Source organism: Gorilla gorilla, chromosome 17 (genome assembly GCF_029281585.2).
Source record: "Gorilla gorilla gorilla isolate KB3781 chromosome 17, NHGRI_mGorGor1-v2.1_pri, whole genome shotgun sequence".
Lineage (NCBI taxonomy): Eukaryota > Metazoa > Chordata > Mammalia > Primates > Hominidae > Gorilla > Gorilla gorilla.
In genome coordinates, this window is record NC_073241.2 from 75,476,776 (window position 1) to 75,501,833 (window position 25,058).

The 25,058-nt window shown below is 39.7% G+C and overlaps 1 protein-coding gene across 6 annotated transcripts in view; it reads left to right on the top strand.

Annotated features, from left to right (window-relative positions):
• ARK2N (arkadia (RNF111) N-terminal like PKA signaling regulator 2N) overlaps window positions 1-24,703 on the top strand; it is a 91,272-nt gene extending 66,569 nt beyond the window's left edge. For all 6 annotated transcript variants that reach the window (XM_055368150.2, XM_031003767.3, XM_031003766.3 and 3 more), the window contains 2 exons: window positions 11,404-11,530; window positions 20,630-24,703. In XM_055368150.2, coding sequence (XP_055224125.1) covers window positions 11,404-11,530; window positions 20,630-20,819 — 317 coding nt within the window. In that variant the 3' untranslated portion in view covers window positions 20,820-24,703. The remainder of the gene's footprint in view (window positions 1-11,403; window positions 11,531-20,629) is intronic.
• Window positions 24,704-25,058: the final 355 nt, after the last annotated feature.

Below are 25,058 nucleotides of genomic sequence, written 5' to 3' on the forward strand. Positions count from 1 at the left end.
TGTTAATATTTGACTTTTTGACCTACAACAAATCAGCCATTTCTTATGACTTGACCGAATAATGCAAAGTTTGCGGTTTTAAAATATCATTAAAGTTTAGCTTTTGGGATGGCATTCACATTTTCAGATTCAAGTAATTGTTAGCCTGACTATTTAAAAATCACTCTTAAGAAACTACCACCATTCTTTTTAAGAAATAAAACGTGGTAACAGTATGTGAGGAGGAAAACAACTGTGGCTTCAGATGTTTTCCTTCCCTTTGCCCTTCCCACGCCAAAGCTATCCTAAATTGGATATTTAATGTGTGGTATTCCTGTGTATTTCTTTATATATTTGTACTACATTTGTTATATATCTAAATAAGCATGTTTTTAAAACTAATTGGTATCACATTGAAGGTAATCATTTGAAATGTGCTTTTTTAGTTAAACATTTTATGAGTTTTGTTGTTGTTATGTGTGGCTCTAGTTCATTTATTTTCCACTGCTATTTAGTATTCCACTATATGAATATATCACAATTTACCCATTCTCTTGTTGGACATTTAGGGTGCTATTTTAAGTGATACTGCTCTTAACATTTCTTTATGTGTTTTTTGGTATATGTATATGATAATTTTTCTAGGATATAATTAATATATAGAGAAAGCATTTGTGCATATTGGACTATAAATTTTGTGTAGGTTTCTGTATATCATAGGATGCAGTCACCACTGCTCAGCAGATCCCCATGACATTTTGTTATGAAGCTTATTGGCTCTTTCAAAGGCATTTTTTTTTTCTTAAATCTGACAATACTGGTATGTGGGTAATAAATAAAAATAATACTGTAGTCTTGATGTGATTATCATAGTGGAACTCATCTTGTGAAGATATTTGAATGTGCTTACAGTGTCTCAATAAAATATTAATAGAATTTATGCTTAGGAGCCAGTTAATAGTTTTGAGACTTGGACTATTAGTCAGATGGTCATTCTTATGGTGTGAGTGTAAGTTAAAATTTTAATGGTTAATCTGGGTCCTGTCTTTCCCCTTCACAACAAAATAGCAAGCCTAGTTATTGAGCAGACTATTCAGGGGTTCACTTTAATCAACAGCAGCATCTCAACCCAGGTCCAGAGCCCCATCCCATTTAGGATCACATAGGTACGCACTAAAGATAGAGTAGGTTGCCTTTTTCCAAGCAATTAGATGATTATCTTGCATCCAAAATATATATTTAGTTTTAGTTTTAACCTAGGCAAAAGACTTGAATCACATGCAGGGATTAGAAAGTAAGTTGAAATTAGAGAAGCTACTGATCAACAAAAGACCTAAATTTTCCATTTCAATTCTTACCATGTGTTTGCTTTTTTTAAGTTGATGCTGGAATTGAACACTGTAGTGGGTGATTTTGAACCAGTGGCCACTTAGAAACTGCATGCCCTCAGGTAAATTATATAAAGCCTCAGTTTTCCCTATCTACAAAACTGGGGCACAACCTTTATAGTATCTACTCCAAAAGGTTATTGTTACCACTGAGTGAAATACAGTGAGTTTACTACAGAGGACAGCACATAGTAGGCCCTCAGAAATGCTAACCAGCATTATGTTAATATGCTGAAGTAGACTGAGTAAAGAAGTGATTAGTGGCTCAGTCACTGGATTTCTAATTACTCTCTTGCACTGCAACGAGTTGCTCTTGCTACAAGTACTTCTTAAATTTTGCCAGAGTGTAGAAATTACCCAGTGTGTTTATAAATATTCACACTCCTAGGTTTCTCCTGATGATTCTGTCAATAAATCTGAAATGGTTTCTGGGAATCTCTTTTTAATAATAGCCTCAGGTAACTCTTGTATCCAGCATGTTTAGGAAACTGTATTAATATATCTGAAAATGGCTTCATTTTTGTTACTAGTAAGGGCTCACTGCAAACAAATGTAGTTGGGGCAAGAAGAAGCAGAAGTCTTGGTGAGGAAGGCTTATAGCTGTGGTAAACTGAACTTATTTAGGATTTTTTTCCCTGGGAAGTTAAAACTTTAAATACCTTATCTTTTCCATCAGCCTTCTTGTCAAGAAGGTAGGCTCTGAGCATTTCCCCCATCCTTACAATAGGGATGGTAATCTTGATTTGTCCCTAACATGGTGGCAGTACAGAGAAATGAATCCTGGGTTTCCTGTTCCTAGTGTAGGGTTTTTAATAATTAGACCAGAATGGCCATGTTTCTGAATCAGTATAGTGAAGGAGATGAAGTACGGTCATGTTCTTCATGTTTATCTGCATCAAATTGATGGTAAGATTTTAGATTTTTTTTTTTTTTAGAGGGAGTCTCCAGTCCCCCAGGCTGGAGTACAATGGCACATTCTGGGCTCACTGCAACCTCTGCCTCCCGGGTTCAAGTAATTTTCGTGCCTCAGCCTCCCAAGTAGCTGGGATTACAGGTGTGTGCCACCGCGCCTGGCTAATTTTTGTATTTTTAGTAGAGACAGGGTTTACCATGTTGGCCAGACTGGTCTCGAATTCCTGACCTCCAGTGATCCGCCTGTCTTGGCCTCCCGAAGTGCTAAGATTACAGGCATGAGCCACCACACCCAGCCAGATTTTAGATTTTTGAGCTCTTCCTTCACTCTTTTTTTTGTTGTTGTTGGAGATGGATTCCAGCTCTGTTGCTCAGGCTGGATGCGGTGGCAGTCTCCGCTCATTGCAGCATCTGCCTCCTCGTTCAAGTGATTCTCCTGCCTCAGCCTATCCAGTAGCTGGGATTACAGGTACCCGTCACCACGCCCCGTTAATTTTTTTGTATTTTTAGTAGAGATGGGGTTTCACCATGATGGCCAGGCTGGTCTCGCCCTCCTGATCTCAAGTAATCTGCCCACCTCTGCATCTCAAAGTGCTGGAATTTCAGGCGTAAGCTACCATGTCCAGCCCTCTTCCTTCACTTTTTAAGGTTGTTTAACATGCTCTTTAAGGAACTAAAAGTAGGCTGAGTGCTGTGGCTCACGCCTATAATCCTGGCATTTTGGGAATCCGAGGTGGGCAGATCATGAGGTCAGGAGTTCGAGACCAGCCTGTCCAATATGGTGAAACCCCATCTATACTAAAAAAAATACAAAAATTAGCCGGGCACGGTGGCGTGGGCTCCTGTAGTCGCAGCTATTTGGGAGGCTGAGGCAGGAGAATTGCTTGATCCCGGCAGGTGGAGGTTGCAGTGAGCCGAGATTGCGCCACCTCTCTCCAGCCTGGGCGACAGAGTGAGACTCTGTCTCAATAAAAAAAAAAAAAAAAAAAAAAAAAAGAACTAAAAGTAGTAATTTGCTGTTTTTAAAGCTAAATGAGTAGTGACTTATTTATTTTATTTTATTTTTTTATGCCTAGCATGCGACTGTCATACCGTATGTAGTATTACTTTCTCTTCAGTGTGTTGCAAAGCTCAGGCCTAGTTCTTACCCAGTGGATTTACAGTTTAAAAAGTAGCTGGATTATTTCCTTTAAAGACAGAAAGAAACTGTTTTCCATGATAATTTAGTTACTACTTTTTCTGTGCTTCTTTTTCTTACCCTATTTTGGTAACTACCTTATCTTGGTAACTTTTTCTTACCCTTTCTTGTTGAAAAGGTCTAGTGGGAGGACAAAATTTAGAATTTTCTCATATAGTGAAAGAAGTTATCTTTCCAAAGACCTACACAGGCAGAGACCTACACAGAGACAGCCAGCTGTCACAATAGCTAAATATAAGTGCTCTGCTTTATTTTCAGTTTAATATATGGTAATTGTGGTATTTACATTTTTCTCTACAGGGCTTGTTCTTGTCTTAGAACTGGAAAAGATTACTACCACTGACAGTGTTTGAAGAACCTCATAGCATCTTTGGCTCACTTTTCTGTATGCTTTAGGCACTGTTCTGCCATTGGAATCCTGTGAAGTCCTCCAAGGGGGTTGAGGCGGGGTGGGGAGGGGCAGAGCAGAAAAGGCCCAAAGGCCAGAGAATGTCAGGTTCTATACTGGAGCTCCCAAAGGAATGTGTGGCATGCTGAAGAGGGTTACAGTGACAGAAAAGGACTAATGGTCCTGGCTCTGAAATAGAAGAAAGAAGAGGCAGAGGCATCCCAGAATGCCTTTGGTGTCTCTTGTAGAGCACGGCATCTCATTGCCTTGGTGTGGGTCCTAGCTGATTTGTTTTCTGTGTGGCACAATTTATCTAAGGCTCTGACAGGAAATTTGGCAAATGTCTCACACTATTAGTCTAGGAGTTGTTAACATTCACCAGGCAGTCTATATTTAGCACCCCCATCACTTTCTCATGCCTCTTATCTTGCACTAATATATTGACCAAGCATTACAGATAAGAGCAGACCCCAGGCCAGGGCCTATAAGAGCAGACCCTAGGCTAGGCGCGGAGGCTCACACCTGTAATCCCAGCACTTTGGGAGGCCGAGGCGGGTAGATTACCTGAGGTCAGGAGTTCGAGACCAGCCTTACCAACATGGCCAAACCCCGTCTCTACTAAAATACAAAATTAGCCTGGTGTGGTGGTGCATGCCTGTAATCCCACCTACTCAGGAGGCTGAGGTGGGAGAATCGCTTGAACCCAGGAGGTGGAGGTTGCAGTGAGCTGAGATCACATCTTTGCACTCCAGCCTGAGCAACAAGAGCAAAACTCCATTTCAAAAAAAAAAAAAAAAAAAGCAGACCCCAATTTTAAGTGACCAGTTTTAGCATATCATCTGGGTTTTGTAACCATGTTAAATACCAGCAGGTTTGGATTGCAATTTTTATGGCAAAAATTGCACTACCAGAATTGTTTGGATTATCTAACAATGTGGAAGGAATATTACTAGTTTCTAGATCCATAATGAATGAATAAAGTTAGAAGAATCTGAAATATTGGTGATGGTACCTTGTTTTTTTTTTAAAAGACAGTATAAAATTAACAAAAGTAGCATAGTAACTTTTCGTTTCATAAAAAATAAAGTGATGACATTTCTAGCTCTGGAATAAGGCTATTGGAGGTAGTAAGGTGCGGATGGCGGGGTCCTAGTCAGTGAAGACTGGTTATTCAGAAATATTGATGACAGATATTTCACAAAACATTCCTGCTAGAGAGGGTAGAATTATAAATTAGAACGATGGTTACAGGAACCGAGCAAAGAGATACTAAGAATTAACTAATTCCATCATATTCTTGTTGTATTTTCTTAATTACCATTGTTTAAAAGCATTGAGTGATCAAGGAGGAAGAGTTTGGTTATAGTGACCCTGCCTGTCTACAGTCTGCCTTTTTAATTTGGTTTAATTAATTTCATTTATTTATTTTTAGGATCCCAACAGGCTGAACCCCTTACTGTGAGTCTGCCACAAGTGGCTTTTAGTACCTCTTGGAGCTCAGCTCCTTGCTTGGTTGCTTATTGATTGATTGAGATGGCATCTCGCTCTGTCATCCTGGCTGGAGTGCAGTGGTATAATTCACCTCACTGCAATCTCGGCCTCCTGGATTCAAGCACTTCTTCTGTCTCAGCCTTCTGAGTAGCTGGGACTACAGGGGCGTACCACCATATCTGCCTAATTTTTGTATTTTTAGTAGAGACGGGGTTTTGCCATGTTGGCCAGGCTTGGTCTCAAACACCCGACCTCAAGTGATCTGCCTGCCTCGGCCTCCCTAAGTGCTGGGATTACAGGTGTGAGCCATGGAGCCCAGCCCAGCTTCTTGCTTCTTAGTGAGTAGGCACAGACAGTTTTGAGGTGGTTTTTCACATAAATAATGAGTATTCATGATAGCAGGACTTGTAAGTAGAGAGAGACTAACATAGGTGCCAGGACTGTTTCATGAATGAGTAACAGTCATGGAGTCAGTAGATGGCAGTGAAACGGTAACCTCCTGGAAGGCACTGCCTGCTGGTGTTGGTACATGAGGATGGAGATGAGTAATTTATAAGTGATCTGCATCCCAGCATTGGGGGTTAAGAGCAGCTTCCTCTTCAGAAGACTGCAGGGGAGACAACGTCTTCAGGAACGTCAGTCAGGTTTCCACAAGGAGGTGGAGAGAAAGTTCAGTGTATTTTACCATGGAGTTGGCATTCCAGAAGGTAAAAGTTGTAGGAGGGTGAGCAGTGGGTGGCTGGAGCAAAGGAAGACAACAGAGTTGGGAATAAGATGGCAAAAAATGGATGATCCCAGGTGCTTATATTTTGTAGGTAGCTAAGAGGATGAAAGTATAGTGTTTTACTTCTCATGACCACTGGTTTTCCTTCTACCCCTCCTTACTGCTTTTTCCTTTTCCACGTAGGCTTTTCTATACTCTTTTTGTTTGTTTGTTTGTTTGTTTTTTTGAGACGGAGTCTTGCTCTGTCACCAGGCTGGAGTGCAGTGGCACGATCTTGGCTCACTACTGAAACCTCCGCCTCCTGGGTTCAAGCGATTCTCCTGCCTCAGCATCCGGAGTAGCTGGGACTACAGGCATGTGCCACCACACCCAGCTAATTTTTGTATTTTTAGTAGAGATGGGGTTTCACTGTGTTGGCTAGGATGGTCTGCATCTCTTGACCTCATGATCTGCCTGCCTTGGCCTCCCAAAGTGGTGGGATTACAGGCGTGAGCCACTGCGCCTGGCCTCTATACTCTTATGCAGCTACTTCCACCACACTACTTTTCTACTTCATTGGACCAATCCCCCATCCCTTTATCAGTCCTCTCCCAGCTTCATGTCCTTCACTATCAAGCCTATATAGGCCCAGCTGTCCTTTGCCAATGTCACTTGTAGAGTTGACTTTCCTGTAGTACTTACCTGGCAGAGTCTGATCCCTGGATGCACACTTTGAGCCTATATCCCCCATGCTAAGCATAGCTGGAGAAAATCACTTTGTCACAGAGTTAAAGGTTGCCTTAATTTCCTAGTCTGCAGCTTCATCCAGGCTCTCAGCGCTTCCCAGAAACTCCCCCTTTTCTTTAGGCAGCATTCTTTTTTATTATTTTTTTTGAGACGGAGTCTTGCTCTGTCACCCAGCCTGGAGTGCAGCGGCGCCATCTCAGCTCACTGCAAGCTCTGCCTCCCAGGTTCACGCCATTCTCCTGCCTCAGCCTCCTGAGCAGCTGGGACTACAGGCGCCCGCCACCACACCCGGCTAATTTTTTTTTGTATTTTTAGTAGAGACGCGGTTTCACTGTGTTAGTCAGAATGGTCTCGATCTCCTGACCTCGTGATCCACCCGCCTCGGCCTCCCAAAGTGCTGGGATTACAGGCTTGAGCCACCGCGCCCGGCCTTGCATTCTTTCTTCGTAGTGGCTACTTCGCTTTTCTGCACCTGCCCACACCTACTCTGCAGATGGCCTTGCCACATTCTTCAAAATCCAGATTACCTCAGCTTTCTGCTGTCAAACCTATTCTCTGCCCTTTTGGAATATGAACAGGTCTCTCTCATTGTTAAAAACTATGTATATACACATACATACACACACCCTTCCCTCAAGCCCATATTCCTTACTCAGTACCATCCTATCTCCTTTTCCTCCATAGCCAAACTTCTTAAACTGTGCTTGCTCTTCCTTCCCTTTCATTATTCTTCAGATTGCTTTGCTATATTGGCTTTCTCCCAGGCTGGAGTGCAGTGGTGCAATCATGGCACACTGCAGCCTTGACCCCCTGGGCTCAAGCAATCCTTCTGTCTCAGTTTCCCGAGTTGCTGAGTCTGTAGTTGCACACCACCACGCCTAATTCCCCACCCCCCTCGCCCCACCCCATCTCTTAATTATTTATGTTCATCAATACTTGGGTTGTGTTTTCTAGACCACTTTTACTCTTCAGGATGATGTTTATTCTCTCATCTATTGCTGAGGATTTAACAAGTCTGTATTTCCTCTTTAGACCTCTGACCTGAGCTTTAGAACAGTACCAGTTGTACCATTGACTGTCATCTGCTTACTCCGTGATAGTTTCACTCATTTATGAAACATTCGTGGCACCTGTCTTAGTCTGTCTTTGCTTGCAAGTCCTGCTATCATGAACACTCATTATTTATGTGAAAAGTTATGTGAACTGCTTATTGGACATATTAAAGGCACATAATCATCATGCCCTGAGCAACCACCCTCAGCTTTTATTAGTGCACTGAATGGCACTGTAACTCTATCCATTTACCTAAGTCAGAAACCTAAGCATCATTTTTGACTTTCTATGTTCTTTCATTTACCTAATTCCCAACATTACTAACCCTCCATTCGTACACACACACACACACACACACACACACAGTATTTTCCATTGTTTTTTTTCCTAGTTCAGCCACAGTCATTTCTCACCCAGGAAGCTGCAGCAGTCTAACTGGTTTTGTTGCCTCCAGTACTTCCTGTCCTGCTTGCTATCAGTTTCATTTCTATACTCTGAAAGGAAATTCTTTAAAATGCAAAACCAGATGACGTCACCCCTCTGCTTACCCTCTGCTTAAATCGTTCAGTGGCTTCCTACTTCTCAAAGCTAAGTCCAGACAGCTTACCATGATCTGACCTGCTGACTTTGGTAGCCTTGTTTCTTATTACTCTTTTGACTGTTACCCCCAAATCTCACCAAACTTTTATACCTTAAAGGACAACAGAATGTTCTGTATGCCACTTCCTCTCATCTGTGCGTACTCTTCCTTGAGAACCCAGCTTCCCTGATTACCCTCAAGTCTGGTGAATGTTCCCTATCAGAGCAGTTTTCAAGCCATGGTGCAATAGATTGCTTTTTATTATCTCTGCATATATCGCAGGTTCATTGAGGGTAGAGACTATGCCTGCCTTGTTCCCCATAGTATTTCTAGCACTTAGCACAGTGCATAGCATGTCACAAGTATTTATTGTAGGTACAAACAAATAAACAGTAAAGACTGTTTGAATTATTGAATATGGAAAAGTTGAAGGCTATAAAGAAGAGAGTCTGTGATTTTATATTCTTCCTTAGCAGTACAGTTGGAACAGTGTGCATGAGGATAGGAATAACTAAAACATTGAAGTAGAACTTGGATGAAGACTTGGCCACAAGCAAGGTATTGGGGATCAGAGCAAGAGTCTAGGTTTACGAAAGCAAGACTTAACCAATTCCATTTAAGCAGCCTCCCTAGATTTAATAAAACAGGGTTTTATCTGGTGAATGCCACCTTTTGTGTGCTTATAGGGTCCAGATATGTGCCCACTGCCAGTGCCACATAATCTGGATTACAAACCCACGCAAACTGTGATATATAATCTCAATCACTGGTTTAGCTAGGAGCCATTCTAAGCATTAAAAAATTTTCACATATATGCATCATTTTCAGTCAAAGAATAAAAGGTAAAAATAGTACTAAAGAATTATGAAAAAGACCCACAATCATATTCAAACTTGATTATTTTTCACAGCTTTACTCAGAATCTACATATTTTTATAGTGTTATGTGTAATACTTTATGTTAGTATACATTTTTCCAAGTTGCTACATAGCACTGTAATGAATATCTTTGGATATAACATTTTGCTTGTTTAAAGGCTAAAGAGTAAATTATTAGGGATGGGTTTACAGGGTCAGAAGGTATAAAAATTGTAAGCCTTGGTTTGAGACTGTCTGTAGCTTCCAAAAGGTTTACACTCAAGGGTGACAGGAGTATGAAAGTACAGGATTTGGCCAGGTGTGGTGGCTTAAGCCTGTAATCCCAGCACTTTGGGGAGGCCAAGGTGGGCTGATCACCTGAGGCCAGGAGTTTGAGACCAGCCTGGCCAACGTGACGAAACCCCATCTCTACTAAAACTACAAAAATTAGCCAGGTGTGGTGGCGCGTGCCTGTAATCCCAGCTACTCGGGAGGTTGAAGCAGGAGAATTGCTTGAACCCGGGAGGCGGAGGCTGCAGTGAGCCGAGATTGCGCCATTGCACTCTAGCCTGGGTAACAGAGCGAGACTCCATCTCAAAAAAAAAAAGGTACAAGATTTCTCAATAACCTTGAAGCATTGGGTTGAGTAAAGGGAGAAGAGAGTTGCATGTAAAATTTTCTTTTCTTTTCTTTTCTTTTTTTTGAGACAGAATCTCCCTCTGTCGCCTGGCTCCTGGAGTGCAGTGGCGCGATCTCGACTCACTGAAACCTCTGCTTTCTGAGTTCAAGCAATTCTCTATCCTCAGCCTCCTGAGTAGCTGGGACTACAGGCACGCCGCCATGCCCAGCTAATTTTTGTATTTTTAGTAGAGATGGGGTTTCAACCATGTTGGCCAGGATGGTCTTGATCTCTTGACCTTGTGATCCGCCCACCTTGGCCTCCCAAAGTGCTGGGATTACAGGCATGAGCCAAAATTTTATTTTATTTACATTGGTTTAGTTTAGATTAGGTGTTGTGTAGATTTTTTTTTAAAATATGGGAAATAATTTTGTATCAGATCACAATATATTTAAATAAAAATACCCTTTAGAGGGTAAATGAGAATTTGTACTCATTGCAACTCTGTTTATTCTATGTTAACTCCTAGGTATTCTACAATTCAGCCTTTTAAATCAGAACATTCAAGAGCTGGTACATAGGCCGAATTATTTTAGCTCTTGCTAGAATTGTTTTTAGAGCCATGTACTTTGATGCCATGCCATTAGCCATTATTGAGAGTTCTGTGAAGCTCATGTTTTCTGTGATGTTGGAGAATGTATTTTATTGCATCATATAATACGTGCTTTGGGAAGACTCTTGTAAAGAAGTCCTTACATCCCCCAGTGCCACAAACTGTTACGTTTTTCCAGAGTGTGTGGTTTGTTTCTAAGGAGAACTCTCAGCAACGTACAAGTTACATTTCAGTTGCTCAGAGCCAAAATTGTGATTTACCTCCAGCCTTCCTTTTTAGATGTAGTTTTGGGTCAGATTTTGTCAAATCTATGTTTCTTTAGAGAGAACATGTGCTAAATCTTTCACAAAGCATCTCAGTATAAATATGTTATTAGTGATTACTTCTATTATTCTATATGTGCCTTTGGGCTTTTCTGGTTTAGAGTTTGGTTCTATTAAAATGATAAGCAGTAGAGAGCCCCACTGCCTTCTAGGTGGTTATGCAGGTCGTTTAAAAGCTGACTGGAGTTGAATGCAAAAAGCATTACAGCATAAAATATATAGAGTTTGTTATGGTTTAGGTAGACAGATATAGGTATTTACCAAAGCATTTAAATTTTTTTATCCTAAGGAGTAGCGAGTGAGAGACTTTGAGTTCATACTTTTATGTACTGCCATGTTGTTTGAATATACATCATAAGCATATATTCTGTATATTTTTTGAACAAAGAACACTGCTTCAGCTTATTTGACAGTTTTGCTGTGGCAAGCTCTCACAGGGTGATTCTGTTTCTGTGACTAAACCTAGATGACAAATCTGTCAATGAGTTGTTTCCACTGTTTGTGAGGAATAAAATTATAGTGCTTGTTTTTTTTCCTCCCCTTCTCTCTCAGGTCATTTGGATCCAGGATTCCTAGCAAGTGACAAAACATCTGCTGGCAATGCACCACTCAATGAAGAAATTAACATTGCGTCTTCAGATAGTGAAGTAGAGATTGTGGGAGTTCAGGAACATGCAAGGTAGGATACTAATTGGAGTAGTCTGATATTTTAAGTTATAAATTCTATTTTAACCAGAAAACAAGTTAAAAGAAAATGGTAGACTTTATGGCATAGCTGGCATGTATGAATGATGGGAGCTCTTGGTTTTGTTTGGTTTAAGAAATACTTTTTGTTTAGACACAATATGAGCGTTAGAGTGTGTTATATATTGTCTCATATCAAGGACATTTCAACCATACATGTCTGTGAACTAGAGATGATGTTTTTTTCTTTTAAGCAAATGTTTAGTTAGCTTGACAGACTTTTCATTTAAGGCAGAAGTATCATTGTACTTTTTTCTCTCACGTTTATACTTTCTTGCCTTTCACTTTACCTGGAAATATACTAGGAGCAAACAGTTGGGAAACATGCATCTGACATCATGCCTTTTTGACTGGTTTCCTAGAGCAACTCTCCTTGTCTTTCATTAGAAGCAACCTTGCAAGTTATTTTGGTCTGTTTTTACAGAGTGTATTTCCAGTAATGCTCATATAACTAAGGGAGTCTTTTTTCTTAGGATTAAAAAAAAACCCCACAAGACATCAAGTTGGTGTGTAGCATTATAAACATAATTTATGAAGTTTGGCATTCGTTAAGGTAGGGGTCAGCAAACTGTGGCCCATAGGCCAATTCTGGCCTGCTGCCTGTTTTAGTCTGGGCTGTGAGCTAAGAATGATTTTTACCTTTTTAAGTGGCTGGTGGGAAAAAAAAATCAAATGAAGACTGATACTTTGTGACATGTGAAAATTACAGGAATTAAAATTTTAGTCTATAAATAAAGTTTTATTTTAACAACCATGCTTGTTCATTTTATATATAATCATTGATGTCTGTTTGTGCACTTCACTGGCAAAGTTGAATCGTTTCAACAAAGATTATATGTCCTCCCCAAAGCCTAAGATATGTACTGTCTGAAAAGTCAATACCTTTGCAGAAAACATTTGCTGACTCCTGCTTTAAGGTATGTTCATAATAATTGGTTCCAACCCTTTCAGTGATATTCTTCTGAAACATTCTGGAACATCCTTTCCCCACCTCCCCTGCCGCACATGCACACACCCACCCACCCCCCAAAATTTAGACTTTAGAACTTGTGTATTTTGTATAAAGCAAACAACTTTTCTCCCATGCCACGAGAGTGAAGTTGTGATTTTCTGGTAAATAGGTATGTAACATAGTGTATTCGTTACTTGGCTCTTTGATCTGATTTTACTCTGGTTACCCAGGTAATAAAACACATTTGCCAGCATTTCTTCTGTCTCTTATATAAAAGACAAACTTAAAAGTATAGAGTGGAGATGAAATACAGATACATGTACGTTAAGGGTATCTGTTTCTAGAGAGATCTAAGTATACTTTGAGAGCATTTTTCAGTCAAATAATTGGAACTTTAAGGATGTAGAGTTAATTTGTAGTTTAACATGCCATCTCCCCAAAAGTGGCCAATTCTGGCTTTTTCAGAACTAGTCTTGTCCTAGCACTTCATCCTCTATTCTGTATTTATACCTTCTGTATTTATTCTGTAAGTATGCCCATAAGGCTGCTTCATTTTTTCTTTTTCTTTTTCTTTTCTTTTCTTTTCTTTTTTTTTTTTTGAGATGGAGTTTCACTCTTGTTGCCCAGGCTGGAGTGCAATGGCACGATCTTGGCTCACTGCAACCTCCACCTCCCAGGTTCAAGCAATTCTCCTGTCTCAGGCCCCTGAGTAGCTGGGATTACAGGCATGCGCCACCACGCTCCGCTAATTTTGTATTTTTAGTTGAGATGGTGTTTCTCCATGTTGGTCAGGCTGGTCTTGAACTCCTGACCTCAGGTGATCCGCCCACCTCAGCCTCCCAAAGTGCTGGGATCACAGGCATGAGCCACCGCGCTTGGCCTCTTTTTCTTTTTTTTTAATGATTATTCTCCCTATTCCGGTGGGAAATAATTTTTATTTTTCAGTCTTTCCTTTACTCTTTGTTTTCTGCCTTAATTGCAAATTTTTTCCTGTTAAATTCTCTTCCATTTTTCCATTTTTCTGTTTAGGCTGACTTACCTACCAGATGAGAAAGCTAGAACTACTGATTTCTTCCTTTACATCAGCAAATTTTTGTCTTTGGTTTATTTCACCATTGTTGCTTATGATATAAATTATCCTTTTAAGCCCCATGTCAGGATCTTTCTAGACTATTGTATTTTTAAATTTTAGGGTTCCTACTATGATACCCTGCCCATTGACAGGTCAGTGTGGGTGAATTATCTTCAAATGTGCCAGGGACATATTATTCATTCACCAACTTCCTTTTGAGTTACATTTCACATTTTAATTCATTGTACTTATGTGTTCCTACTTAAATAGGGAAGGAATAGGTAGTAACCTGTATTGTTTATCTAGTCTCTTACTCTGTGCTAAGACATATCACTTGGTCAAGTTCTCTATTAATTTCTAACTCATCTCCCTTTTTATTGTTTCCTTATGCCTAGAAATGTTACAGCATGAACCACACTTATTTTTAGCTTCTTTGTTCAGTGTTTCTTCATCATTAAATGTTTATCTTCTTTTTCTAAAAAAAAATATATTTTTGTATCTGGAGTTACAATTATCATTATATTTCTATTAAAACCTGGAAATTTAAATTCTCAGTTCTCCCCACCCCTAACACACACAATCCCTATTCTACATTTGAACAAAGTGACTTTGTCTACATTTTAAATAACGTTACATTATTTTCAAGGATTTTTTCTTACAGGCTCTGAAGCATAAAGCTGTGTTTTATTCTTACTTATTGGTTTGAATCCTGGGAAATCGTATCCTGTAGGTGACATCCATTTTAAAACCTCAGTGGTGGTTAAAATTGTCCGTATAATGGAATGTAGAGTTTACAGATTCTTTGGGGTATTTTTCACTGACTCCTTTATTATTTTGTGAGGGTGTCTTTTATATTGATCTTGGGTCTAGGACTGAGTCTTTCTGATGTTTTTTTCCCCCAGCAGCTTCTGTATCAGTAGCCTGATAATCTTTCAAACATTGGGATTAAAAAGCTGAGAAGCAAGTAGGAGAAGAGGCTTTCTTGTTGGTTGCTTCAGAGTTGCCCCTTGGCTGCCTGTATCTCATCTGGAATTTATTTCTTTTACGGGTCTAGGGTTGCAGTTATGAAGTATTGATGTGCTTCTGGCAGGGTTATCACTTGGAAAAAGGTTTTAGGTTTTGATCCACATCTTTTTGTTCTCATTTGATTTGCATGTATAGAGTAGATGTTTTGTTTGGATTTAGTTGTCCTGTTCTTATTTTTTCTTTTCATATTCTACATTGTTGTTGGGTTTTTAAGAGTTTATAAGAACTCAGATTTGGTCCTTGAGTTGTTCTCTGGAATTGTGGCTGCCCTGACTTGTGTGGGGTGCCATTTTTCCATATTGGAAGCATTTTGTTTGGCCTTTGCACTCAGTAATTCTAGTTGTGATATGCCTCTCCCCCTCCTTTCTTCATAGTTATTTTTCTTTTCTTGCATGCTAATATCTTCTCCTATTCTTTTATTTTAGATTTTGATGTATTCATTTCTCTTTTGTGTATCCTCTAGTCCTAGACTAGAAAGCATGCTTTCTGAGCTAATGGTTGAACGCATATTTTATGATTGCCTTGTATTGCTGTGTTGAACTCCTGGTTACCTAAATGTTATTTCCAGATGTTAATTTTTGGACAGTCCAGTTTCACAGATGCTCTTTGCTAGTGAGATGGAGACTTTCCCAGCATCTCTAGTTCTTCTGTGCCCACTTAATTTTGCCAAAACTTTTAATTTACAAACCCCAAGCCAATAATTTTTTTTTTGTCCTTGGTCCTGTTATTTTTTCCTTCTACCGACCTCATTGGTAATTGCTCTAGGAAGAGGAATACATATAGTACAGATCTGTATGTTATGGAACCGTGTTGGAACAGTTCCTTTTGGTACCTGTTCTGAGGACCTCATTCTAGTCTGTTAATCCTGTGATCATTGGCGTTCATGTTGGGTTATTCCTCAGCAAAGTAATTGGTGTAGGAAGCTGTATTTGAGACTCATTGCTTCATAGGACCAGTTGCTAATTTTTTTTTTTTTTTTTTTTTTTGAGATGGAGTCTCGCCCTGTCCTCCAGGCTGGAGTGCAGTGACACGATTTCGGCTCACTGCAACCTCCGCCTCCTGGGTTCAAGCAATTCTCCTGCCTCAGCCTCCCAAGTAGCTGGGACTATAGGTGCACGCCGCCATGCCTGGCTAATTTTTGTATTTTAGTAGAGATGGGGTTTCACCATGTTGCCCCGGCTGGTCACGAACTCCTGAGCTCAGACGATCTGCCCGCCTCGGCCTCCCAAAGTGCTGGGATTACAGGCATGAGCCACCATGCCCAGGCCTGTCGCTAATATTAACTCCAAAAAAAACTAGTGATACAGATGAGTGTTTCCCTACAATCACAAGGATTCATTTCCTCTTCAGTTAGGAAAAAGAAGTAGAAATGTTATCTAAGAGGTCACCTTCAGGCTGTGTGTAAATGAGAATAAAATTGATTAATTTTAATATTGTTTTCTTAGAGTGGTAAGCTAACTATATCAAAAGTTGACCGTCAGAGCCTGCTGTGTGTGCGCGCGCACACTTCATTTCCACTGTGCAGCCTTTCTATTGATATTAGTGTATGAAGAACAGGAAATTATTCTATCAAACCATATTATTTATAATTATTTTTTCCTAACATTTTGGGAAGCAAGACCCAAGCATTTTCTTGGTTAGAAAATGCAAAGTATGGCTCTAGGTTGTGTTTCATACCTGTCACCAATTGTATGCAGGTTAAACGCTTTGTGAGAACAAAGCCTGTATCTGCACTAATACAGATTAGTAATACAATTGATTGGACCAATTAAAAACCAGCTGAGTATGTTCCTACCTCATGTCTTTCATGATACAGAAAAAGCATATGTGATAATACATGAAACTATTTATTTTTTTATGTTGCGTCGCAAAATTTTGAGCCTCTTGCATCCATTATAGGACCACTCCAGAGGCATAACAACCATTGTGCTCCCTCTTTCTCCTGAATTTTTTTCCCTATCTGGTATAAATTTTTGCGTAATGTATATTCTCTTATAAAATAGTTGAAATATTTCTCTAGCACCCTTCTGTTTACTAGATTGACTGTTTTTTCCCTCTGTAGTTAAAAAAAAATGTGTTAAAAGCCTTGTTCTGTCCTCATCCATCTCCTAACTCCCATTTTATTCAGTGTGTTTGAGATCATTAAAGTAAATGATTTTGTGAATATTTTATTGGCTAATAACACATGGAGATAACTAATAACGTACCTTTTTTGCAAACTGCTTATACCCAAGTAACAAGCACTCAGATCAGAACACAGAAGTCACTCTGAGCTTTCTTTCTTTCTTTTTTTTTTTTTTGAGACAGAGTCTCATTCTGTCACCCAGGCTGGAGTGCAGTGGCACGATCTCGGCTCACTGCAACCTCCGCCTCCTGGGTTCAAGTGATTCTCCTGCCTTAGCCTCCTGAGTAGCTGGGACTACAGGCACATGCCACCGTGCCTGGCTCATTTTTGTATTTTTAGTAGAGACGGGGTTTCACCGTGTTACCCAGGCTGGTCTTGATCTCCTGACCCCATGATCTGCCTGCCTCGGCCTCCCAAGGTGCTGGGATTACAGGTGTGAGCCACCGCGCCCAGCCACTCTGCACTACTTTCTAATTACAACCTCCCCCTTTTCTTTTCCCCGTAACTACTATCTTGACTTTTATTTTTTTGTTTTTATTTTTTGAGACCAAGGCTCAGCCACCCAGGCTGGAGTGCAGTAGCATGATCTCTGTTCACTGCAGCCTCGACCGCCAAGGCTCAAGCCATCCTCCCACCTCAGCCTTCTGAGTAGCTGGGACTATGGGTGCCCACTACCCCACCCAGCTACTGTGTGTGTGTGTGTGTGTGTGTGTTTGACAGAGATGGGGTTTCACCATGGTGCCCAGGCTGGTGTCGAACTTGTGAGCTCGAGTGATCCTCCCTTCTGTGTGTGTGTGTGTGTGTGTGTGTGTGTGTGTGTTTGACAGAGATGGGGTTTCACCATGGTGCCCAGGCTGGTGTCGAACTTGTGAGCTCAAGTGATCCTCCCGTCTCACCCTCCCAAAGTGCTGGGATTACAGTCATGATTCACTGTGCCAGCCTATTCTGACTTTTAATGATAGTTTTGCCTGTTTTTGAACAAATCTTAAAGTCACTGTTGAGCTTGGAGGGCATCTTAAAATCTTCCTTAACATTCCTGACGGATGCCTCAGCAATTACTTGAGTACTTAAAAGGCAATTCATTCCATTTCTTAGTGGCTTTGTTCTATAGCAATGATTATCTGAAACTTGCCTTCTAGAAACTGATTCATGGTTCTAAGCATGCTCTCAGTGGTTTGCCTCGAGCATGAAATAGTACCTTTCATGGTGGCTTCCGCCTCACAGTGATTCTCCCTTTGGGAATTCCATGTACAACTATTAATAATTAGAGTTAGGAAAGCTTTTGACCAAAGATAGTATCATCACATTCTCCAGATAATCTAAAGTTTTGAAGTAGGAGAAATAGAGAGGGTTAGGGGTTGTTCCATCATCTTAGGCTCTTTGAGGTGCCCAGTGTCCTACTAATAAATTCTCTTCATTGTTTAAAGTAGCCTAAGCTGGTTTTTGGTAACTGGAACCATTTGTAACATAACTTCAGAAGTGATCTATTTTTAGATAGTTGAAGTGCCCTGTCTCCTATTCTCTCTCCTTCAGCCATTCCTCAGTAGGAAATAAGGTCTCTAAACCTCTCACTCTTCTAGTTCTTTTCCTATGCCAGACACTTTCTAAACTCTTCTTTGCCGCTTATTGAATGGCCCTGGGAACCAGGCAGTGCTTGTTTCAGTCAAACATGATGTAGTAACTTCAGGTATAGCCTGAAGAAGGCATTGTTATTCAGTGGAAAATAAACCCTTGAGTGGAGACCTGATTTTACTCCAGTTCTATGCTTAACTTGTTTAAGAGCCTAGGTGGTTGTCTTTTGGCCTAGGTTTTTTCTTCTGTATAATAAACAGATTAGATCAGATTTTTTAAAAAGCCACTGCTTGATGTTACATTGTATGATTACTTAGTGAGCAATACAGATAAACAATTGGGACTATATACTTCTTTTACTTCGGAGATATTTTTAGAAATTCTGCCAAAGATTACATTGACTCTCTTTGCCACTCGTTGCCTGAATTCTTACCAGGTTTCTAGCCAGCTTTACTTCAGTTAGTGCTTGTACAGGTGAGCTTTTGAATTGTCAAGTAACTTTATACTTCTAAATTGTTAGTTTGGGTCTATTTTTGTACTCTGATGATTCTTGTGTTTTGCTGCACCCAATTTAATACACACATCTGTAAAGCAACAACATGATATGGAAAGCATTGGACCCAAAATCAGACCTGTCTTCCTTGGCCTATCACTTTCAAGCATTGTGACTCTGAGCAAATCATGTAACCTGTTTAAGCCTCAGTTTCCCTCTCTAGAGTGAGGATAGTAAATTCCATGCTTACCTCATAGGTCTGTCAGAATTGTCCAATGAGATAATATATGTGAAACTGCTTAGTAAAGGTAGTGTTCCGTTGGCCTTCAGTCATCAAAACCGTTTCTATAAATGTTGAATGGACTCCTTTGGCTGACATTTTTCCATGACTACATGGTCACTTAATATGAATTTATATAATGGGTTGAACAGATGTGAATTAGACATTGGGCTTTATGTCCCTTATTTTAATGTCCCTATTTATTTCGCTAGCTAATCTTTGAAAAGGTAGTAGCCTCTGGGTTAGTAACTACATAGCCCATCTCTGGACAGATGACGGGCTTCTGGTACTGTAACAAATTTGTGTTCTGCCCTCTGCTCTGGCCCTGAGAGATCTGTTCTTAGGGATTTTTCTTAGTAAGGGAGAAGTTATCAGATTAAGCCTTTGTAGGAGTAGGGCATGTTTGCAGGAGTTTAAGGGTCCTTGGGGCAGTTTTGCAACTGAATCGTGTCCATTGTTACCCTAATGTTCTTTTGAACTTGGTGGTATAGGTAGCATTAAACCAAAGCTGAAATTCTCAAGTGGCCCAGCATTATTTGTTGCTTACAGATGGTCAAACAGCTGCTCAGGAGCCACTGTGGTAGTTTAGTGACTAGACTCATGCCACTTGTTACTTGTCACATAAGCTACCTGAGGGCTGGTCAGGAAGTTTAGATGAGAGGACATAGCATTGATCACATGAGTTGCCTGCCTTCCTCTCATTTGAGTCAGAACTTAGTGTTTTGGCCTGGAGGTTCACAATTCTATCATTTGACTGGACTGTGGAATTCACACTGTCAGTGTTTCTGAAACAATTTTATTTCAGTGAACTCTTGGTGTGACTTGCTAACAAGGCAGTTCTCTCCCTCCGATAGAAACCTTTTAGTGGATCTAAACTGAAGATTCAGCTGTGTTACTTTCACGGAACCAAATTATAAGCGATTCAGTTGAATGAACCAAGTGCTTCTGTTGTGACCTTCAGGACAAGGGAAATTGATCCTTTATTCATGATCTATTACTTACAGACTTTTAGAAATTTAATCTGTGAAAGGGTATTACTGTCACTGTCTTTGAAGGCATTATTACCAATTATAAAGCTTATTTTAAGAACAAGTTTTAACTATTTTTCTTACTGTTTGATTTGTTCAGACTAAGATTGTTTGGGCATCTTAACTTTGTTCTGGATTTATGTGTTGCCCTATCATGAAGATCCCAGAGGTGTAAATGAGTCCAGAGAAACATCCTGTCACCCATGGTCAGTGACTAATCTAGACACAACTCAGGAGTTTCTGGCTGAGATAAGACCCTTGGCCTTTTTAAGGCTAAACTGAGAGAGGGACCAAGTGGGGTGTGGTGGGGTAGGGAGAGAGGGAGACAGACAGAGATGGAGGGAAGGATATTGATTGTGGGTTTTATGAACTTGCATACTAGGTTTATCTTAGTAAAAATGTTGATAAGTACAACTGAGGTCATATTGTCTTCTGTTTTTCCTGTGGTGGAATTAACCATGCTTTTGTTCTTCATCTCAATTGCAGGTGTGTTCATCCTCGAGGTGGTGTGATTCAGAGTGTTTCTTCATGGAAGCATGGCTCGGGCACGCAGTATGTTAGCACCAGGCAAACACAGTCATGGACTGCTGTGACTCCCCAGCAGACTTGGGCTTCACCAGCAGAAGTTGTTGACCTTACCTTGGATGAGGATAGCAGGCGTAAATACCTACTGTAATACAATGTCACTGTGTTTCCTCTGCACTGTTCCCTTCCACTTCCTCATCCTCTTTGTGACATGGAAGTTCATTGTCATAGCTTCAGCTTCAGAAGCTGTTTGTGGCATTTGTAGGATTCAAACTCATGGAAAATTCCCTCCTCTTCCCCCTTTTTTTTAATTAAAAGAAGTCACTTAGGAAAATAACATCACAGAGAAAAGAATTTCTTCTTTCCCTCAGTAGGAATATAGAATGATGAATTTTATTAGACAACTTTATTTTACTTGGTGACTTTTAATCTTAGGAAACTCTGCCTTCCTTTTAGAATAATATTTTAATTGCCAGGCAAAATGGGTTTCAGTTTTTGAATCTTGTATTTATTTTTCTGTATAATGAAATTAATATCTAGACTTGACCACTATCTGCCCACCCCATTGGCACTCCCATCTTAGGGCATTCGCACACATATCAGTCAGGTCCTTATTGGCACCTAGTAGGGCATGTGCATTTAAAAACTTGTCCTTAAAAATAGAAGACAGAAGTATTAAAATTATATTTTCTTTTATTTTAAGTCTTCTGCCTTCTTTCTTGAGTTTGCTCCTGTTGACTTCCCACAGCACAGATAATTGACATGTCCCTTTGTGTTTATAAATACTACTAAGGTGACCTAGTTGGTCTCCTTGTTGCAATAATTAATAACTCTTTGCAAAATGTCTCCTTTGAGACAGAGGCATTTCAGATAGATACCCACCATGAGGTTTTCTGGGCATCTGAAGGTATTAAAGAGTTCAGTGGGAAAAATCTCTCTCCCTCGCCTTTTTTTCTGGTTTAGTCAAATAACGGGTGAACATAGAAACCTGTTGGGAAGAATATGAAAAGTTATGTGGCCTCTGAGGCTACAGGCACTTGCAAATCTGAGAGGAAAGTGCCATCTTTCATAGCTGGTCTCTATATAAAGAGTATGTAGCAACAACTGTTTAACATCCGAGATGAAGTGGACCTGATGCTGTATTTGGGTATTTTTCTCCTCTACCTTCTAAAAAAAAAATACCATAAGAAGAATCAGAATGTACCATAAGAAATCAGATGCAAAGCACGTTAATGTCATTGGTAAGTTTTACAGAATCTAAAAGGATTAGCAAAGGGTAGTAGGAACTTCAGGGAATTCAGGAAATGCCAGCATTGGAATTTTGTGGCATTAGTTACTACCTTCTTTCTTATAATATGTTGTAGTTACTAGTGAATTCTTTTAAAAGCAATACCTAGAGTTAGAACACTATGTACTCTGCACAGGGGGAGTGAAGTAATATTGGCTTAGAAGACTTCACCTTTTGTTTTTCATGATTTTTGTTTGTTTTGTTTTTGTTTTTGTTTCCATTGTTACCGTTGCTATGGCCCTTTGCCTCTCTCTCCAAATCCCCTGGTGGCTCTTCTTATCATAAGAGTATGAGAATTACCATTTTCAGTTTTCATTCAGCAAACAAATTTACCAAGTGCCTGCTCTGCATAAGGCACTGTGAGGGGTGGGTGCTCTGGGGGCTGCTGAGATGAATGACACACACCGCACATACACATGCATCAGTGTCTGCCTGCCTCCACCTGCCCAGCCTGTTCTTCTTCTTCTTCATCTTCATCTTCTTCTTCTTTTTTTTTTTTTTTTTTTGTAAAGACAAGTTTATTCCTTTATGCTTCTTGTTGCATTAGTTCTCCTGTATGTTCCTTCTTCCACAGGAGTGTATTTGTGCATATGTTCTTTGATCTTCTCTGATAGCATCTCATTTGATCTGGCCTCTGTCCTTCATCAGCTTTTATTTTTTTTATTTTTATTTTCTGCTTTTGTTAGATAAGGCTTTTAAGATCATGAACCTCCAGCTTTAGCAACTCATATATCAGTCTCTCACATGGCCACAATTCTAGACAAAAACCAAAGACCCAGAGGCCAGAGCAAAGTAGGACCTTCTCAAGATTCACTACTGGTGTATCCTTGGACCTTCACATTTTACTTTAGGATTAATTTATTGAATTTTACTGTTACACATAGTTTTTGACTTGAATTAAAATACTAGACAGAGCAGAAATGTACAATTTCTGGTCTGTGTTTTCCAGGAAAATCATAGAGAAGAGAATAGAGTGGATTATGTGACTTGAAGTTTTTGCAGCTTATTTTTTTCCCCCACTGTCAGGGCAGAGGCCCATTTTAATGAATGTTTTTGCATGACCTGTTCTTATGTTAACCACATATTTTTTTTCCCAATTCCACACAGCAGGTGATTTCCCGTGTGACATATTTTCTTCATAGTCCCTAATATAGTCATCCTCTACAGAGTTGGCGTGCTGTGTGCACTGTGGATTAGGAACAGAGTGGAGCTGTAACCAGTCTCTTCTCTGGCCCTTTGCCTTTATGTCAGCTTGCACTTTTGCCTCACTTATTCCTAGTCCAGCTCCCAACTGCCTGACTTAATGGACCAGAACGGAGATTTGGATATTAAGATGCAGAGGGGGAGGGGAAGGGATGGTAGAGATAGACAGCTCTCCCCTACTAGGTTGGGTCATTTCCCCTAATAACTATAGAGAGACTGTGTTTCAACTCTCTTTTCATTGCTGTTTCCAGAAGAGTGGAGAGTGTGGTTTCAGGCAAGGTATTAATGATACAATTCCGTGGTATACAGCTCCTGTGACATTTGAAGTTTCTTTTAAAGGGGTTTTTCTTAATCAAAGTTTTACATTTGGTAGCATAAGTAGTTCTTTATGCTTCACAGGACATTGTCTTCAGAGTAATCTCTCTGCTAAAATGGTACATGTGGGTCACAGATTGGTTTATGCCACTGACTTGGTTAAGTTTCCATCCCCTCCAATTTGTGAAAAACAGAGCAGCGACCTAGCTGTTGCATCATCATGACTGCCATGTAACCTGTAATTGCTGCTCTCCAGTAATTGTCTTTTCATTTTGATGGTAGGGGCCAGACTGAATGAATAATGCATTCTTTTTTATTCAATTTATTTCATTCAGTTTATTCTTGGCAATCAAACATCCCATAAACTTTGCTTTTATTATCAATTATGAATATGAATCGTCTGGTTTACTAATTTAGTCATTTGTTCATCTTTACTTTTAGCAGATTAGCACCATAACTAACTTAAAACTAAGTTTGTTACCTGCTTTTTATACTGTCACAAAGGTTTTTGAAAAAGCTGGGGACACTATTTTGTCTTTTAGTTTTAGACTTTTTTAAGGCAAAGCAAGCTCCCCAATCCCTGTTCTCCAATATGTGTATGATGTGACTTCCATGTAGATATAAAAATGATTGTGCCCTAACCAAACTTCCTCAGATTGTGCACTGTTTGTTTAAAATAATCACGTATTTTAGTCTGATGCTGTTGTATTTTTTCATTTTATTTAAAACACTACTTACTTCTTATTCTCTTAACAAATTTTAAAAGGTAGTGATCTTAAAAAAAAATCACTGGATAACTAGGAAATATTTTTGTTGTTGTTTTGTTTCTTAAAGAGTACAGAGGCCATTGAAGCCTTTTGCTCCTCTTACGTGAAAATGAAATGTTAGCCATTGTATGGCTAGGAACCAATGCACTTGGCAGTTAATGGATCTGCTGTTGCTGGAGTGTGAGCGTGGACTTGATGCAGTGACGACAAATCATTGCTTAGAATTAATGTTTTCAAATGTGCAACTCTAGTTTTTAAAACAAAATTTGGTTCTTTACATTCATTATTTCGTTTTTGTTTCCCTTTAGTATTTAATGGTCTTTGGAGAAAAAATAATAAAACAGAGTGTTATATATATATTTTTTGGTGCAAGATAAGATTTTCTGTTTTTTGAAATAAGTCTGTAGCATAAAGGTTAAACTATTTTAAGACAAAATAAAATAGAGTGTATTTAAACAATGATATCTTCTGAGGGTTTTTTTTTTTTTTTTTTTTTTGGTCCCTATCTGCTTCAGTTAATTAGGTGGTACCTGGAGCAGTTTCCAAGTTACCTTTTAAATGTGAAAGTGGATTCTATTTTGTTAACAAGTCTTATCTTTATAAGGTGTCTGAGTTTTCAAAGCAAGAGCTGTATCCTTGCGAGGTTACTTGCAAAACTACTCCCAAGAAGTTTTGCAAGTAACCTTGGATAATTGTTGGATCTTGATAAAAATAGCTTTGCATTAGCTTTCCTGTAACCCCTACCTGAGATTTCAAAGAGGGCCAAAGACTTATTGTTCTGGGCACCTTTACTCCTGGCAACAAAACTTCACTGCTG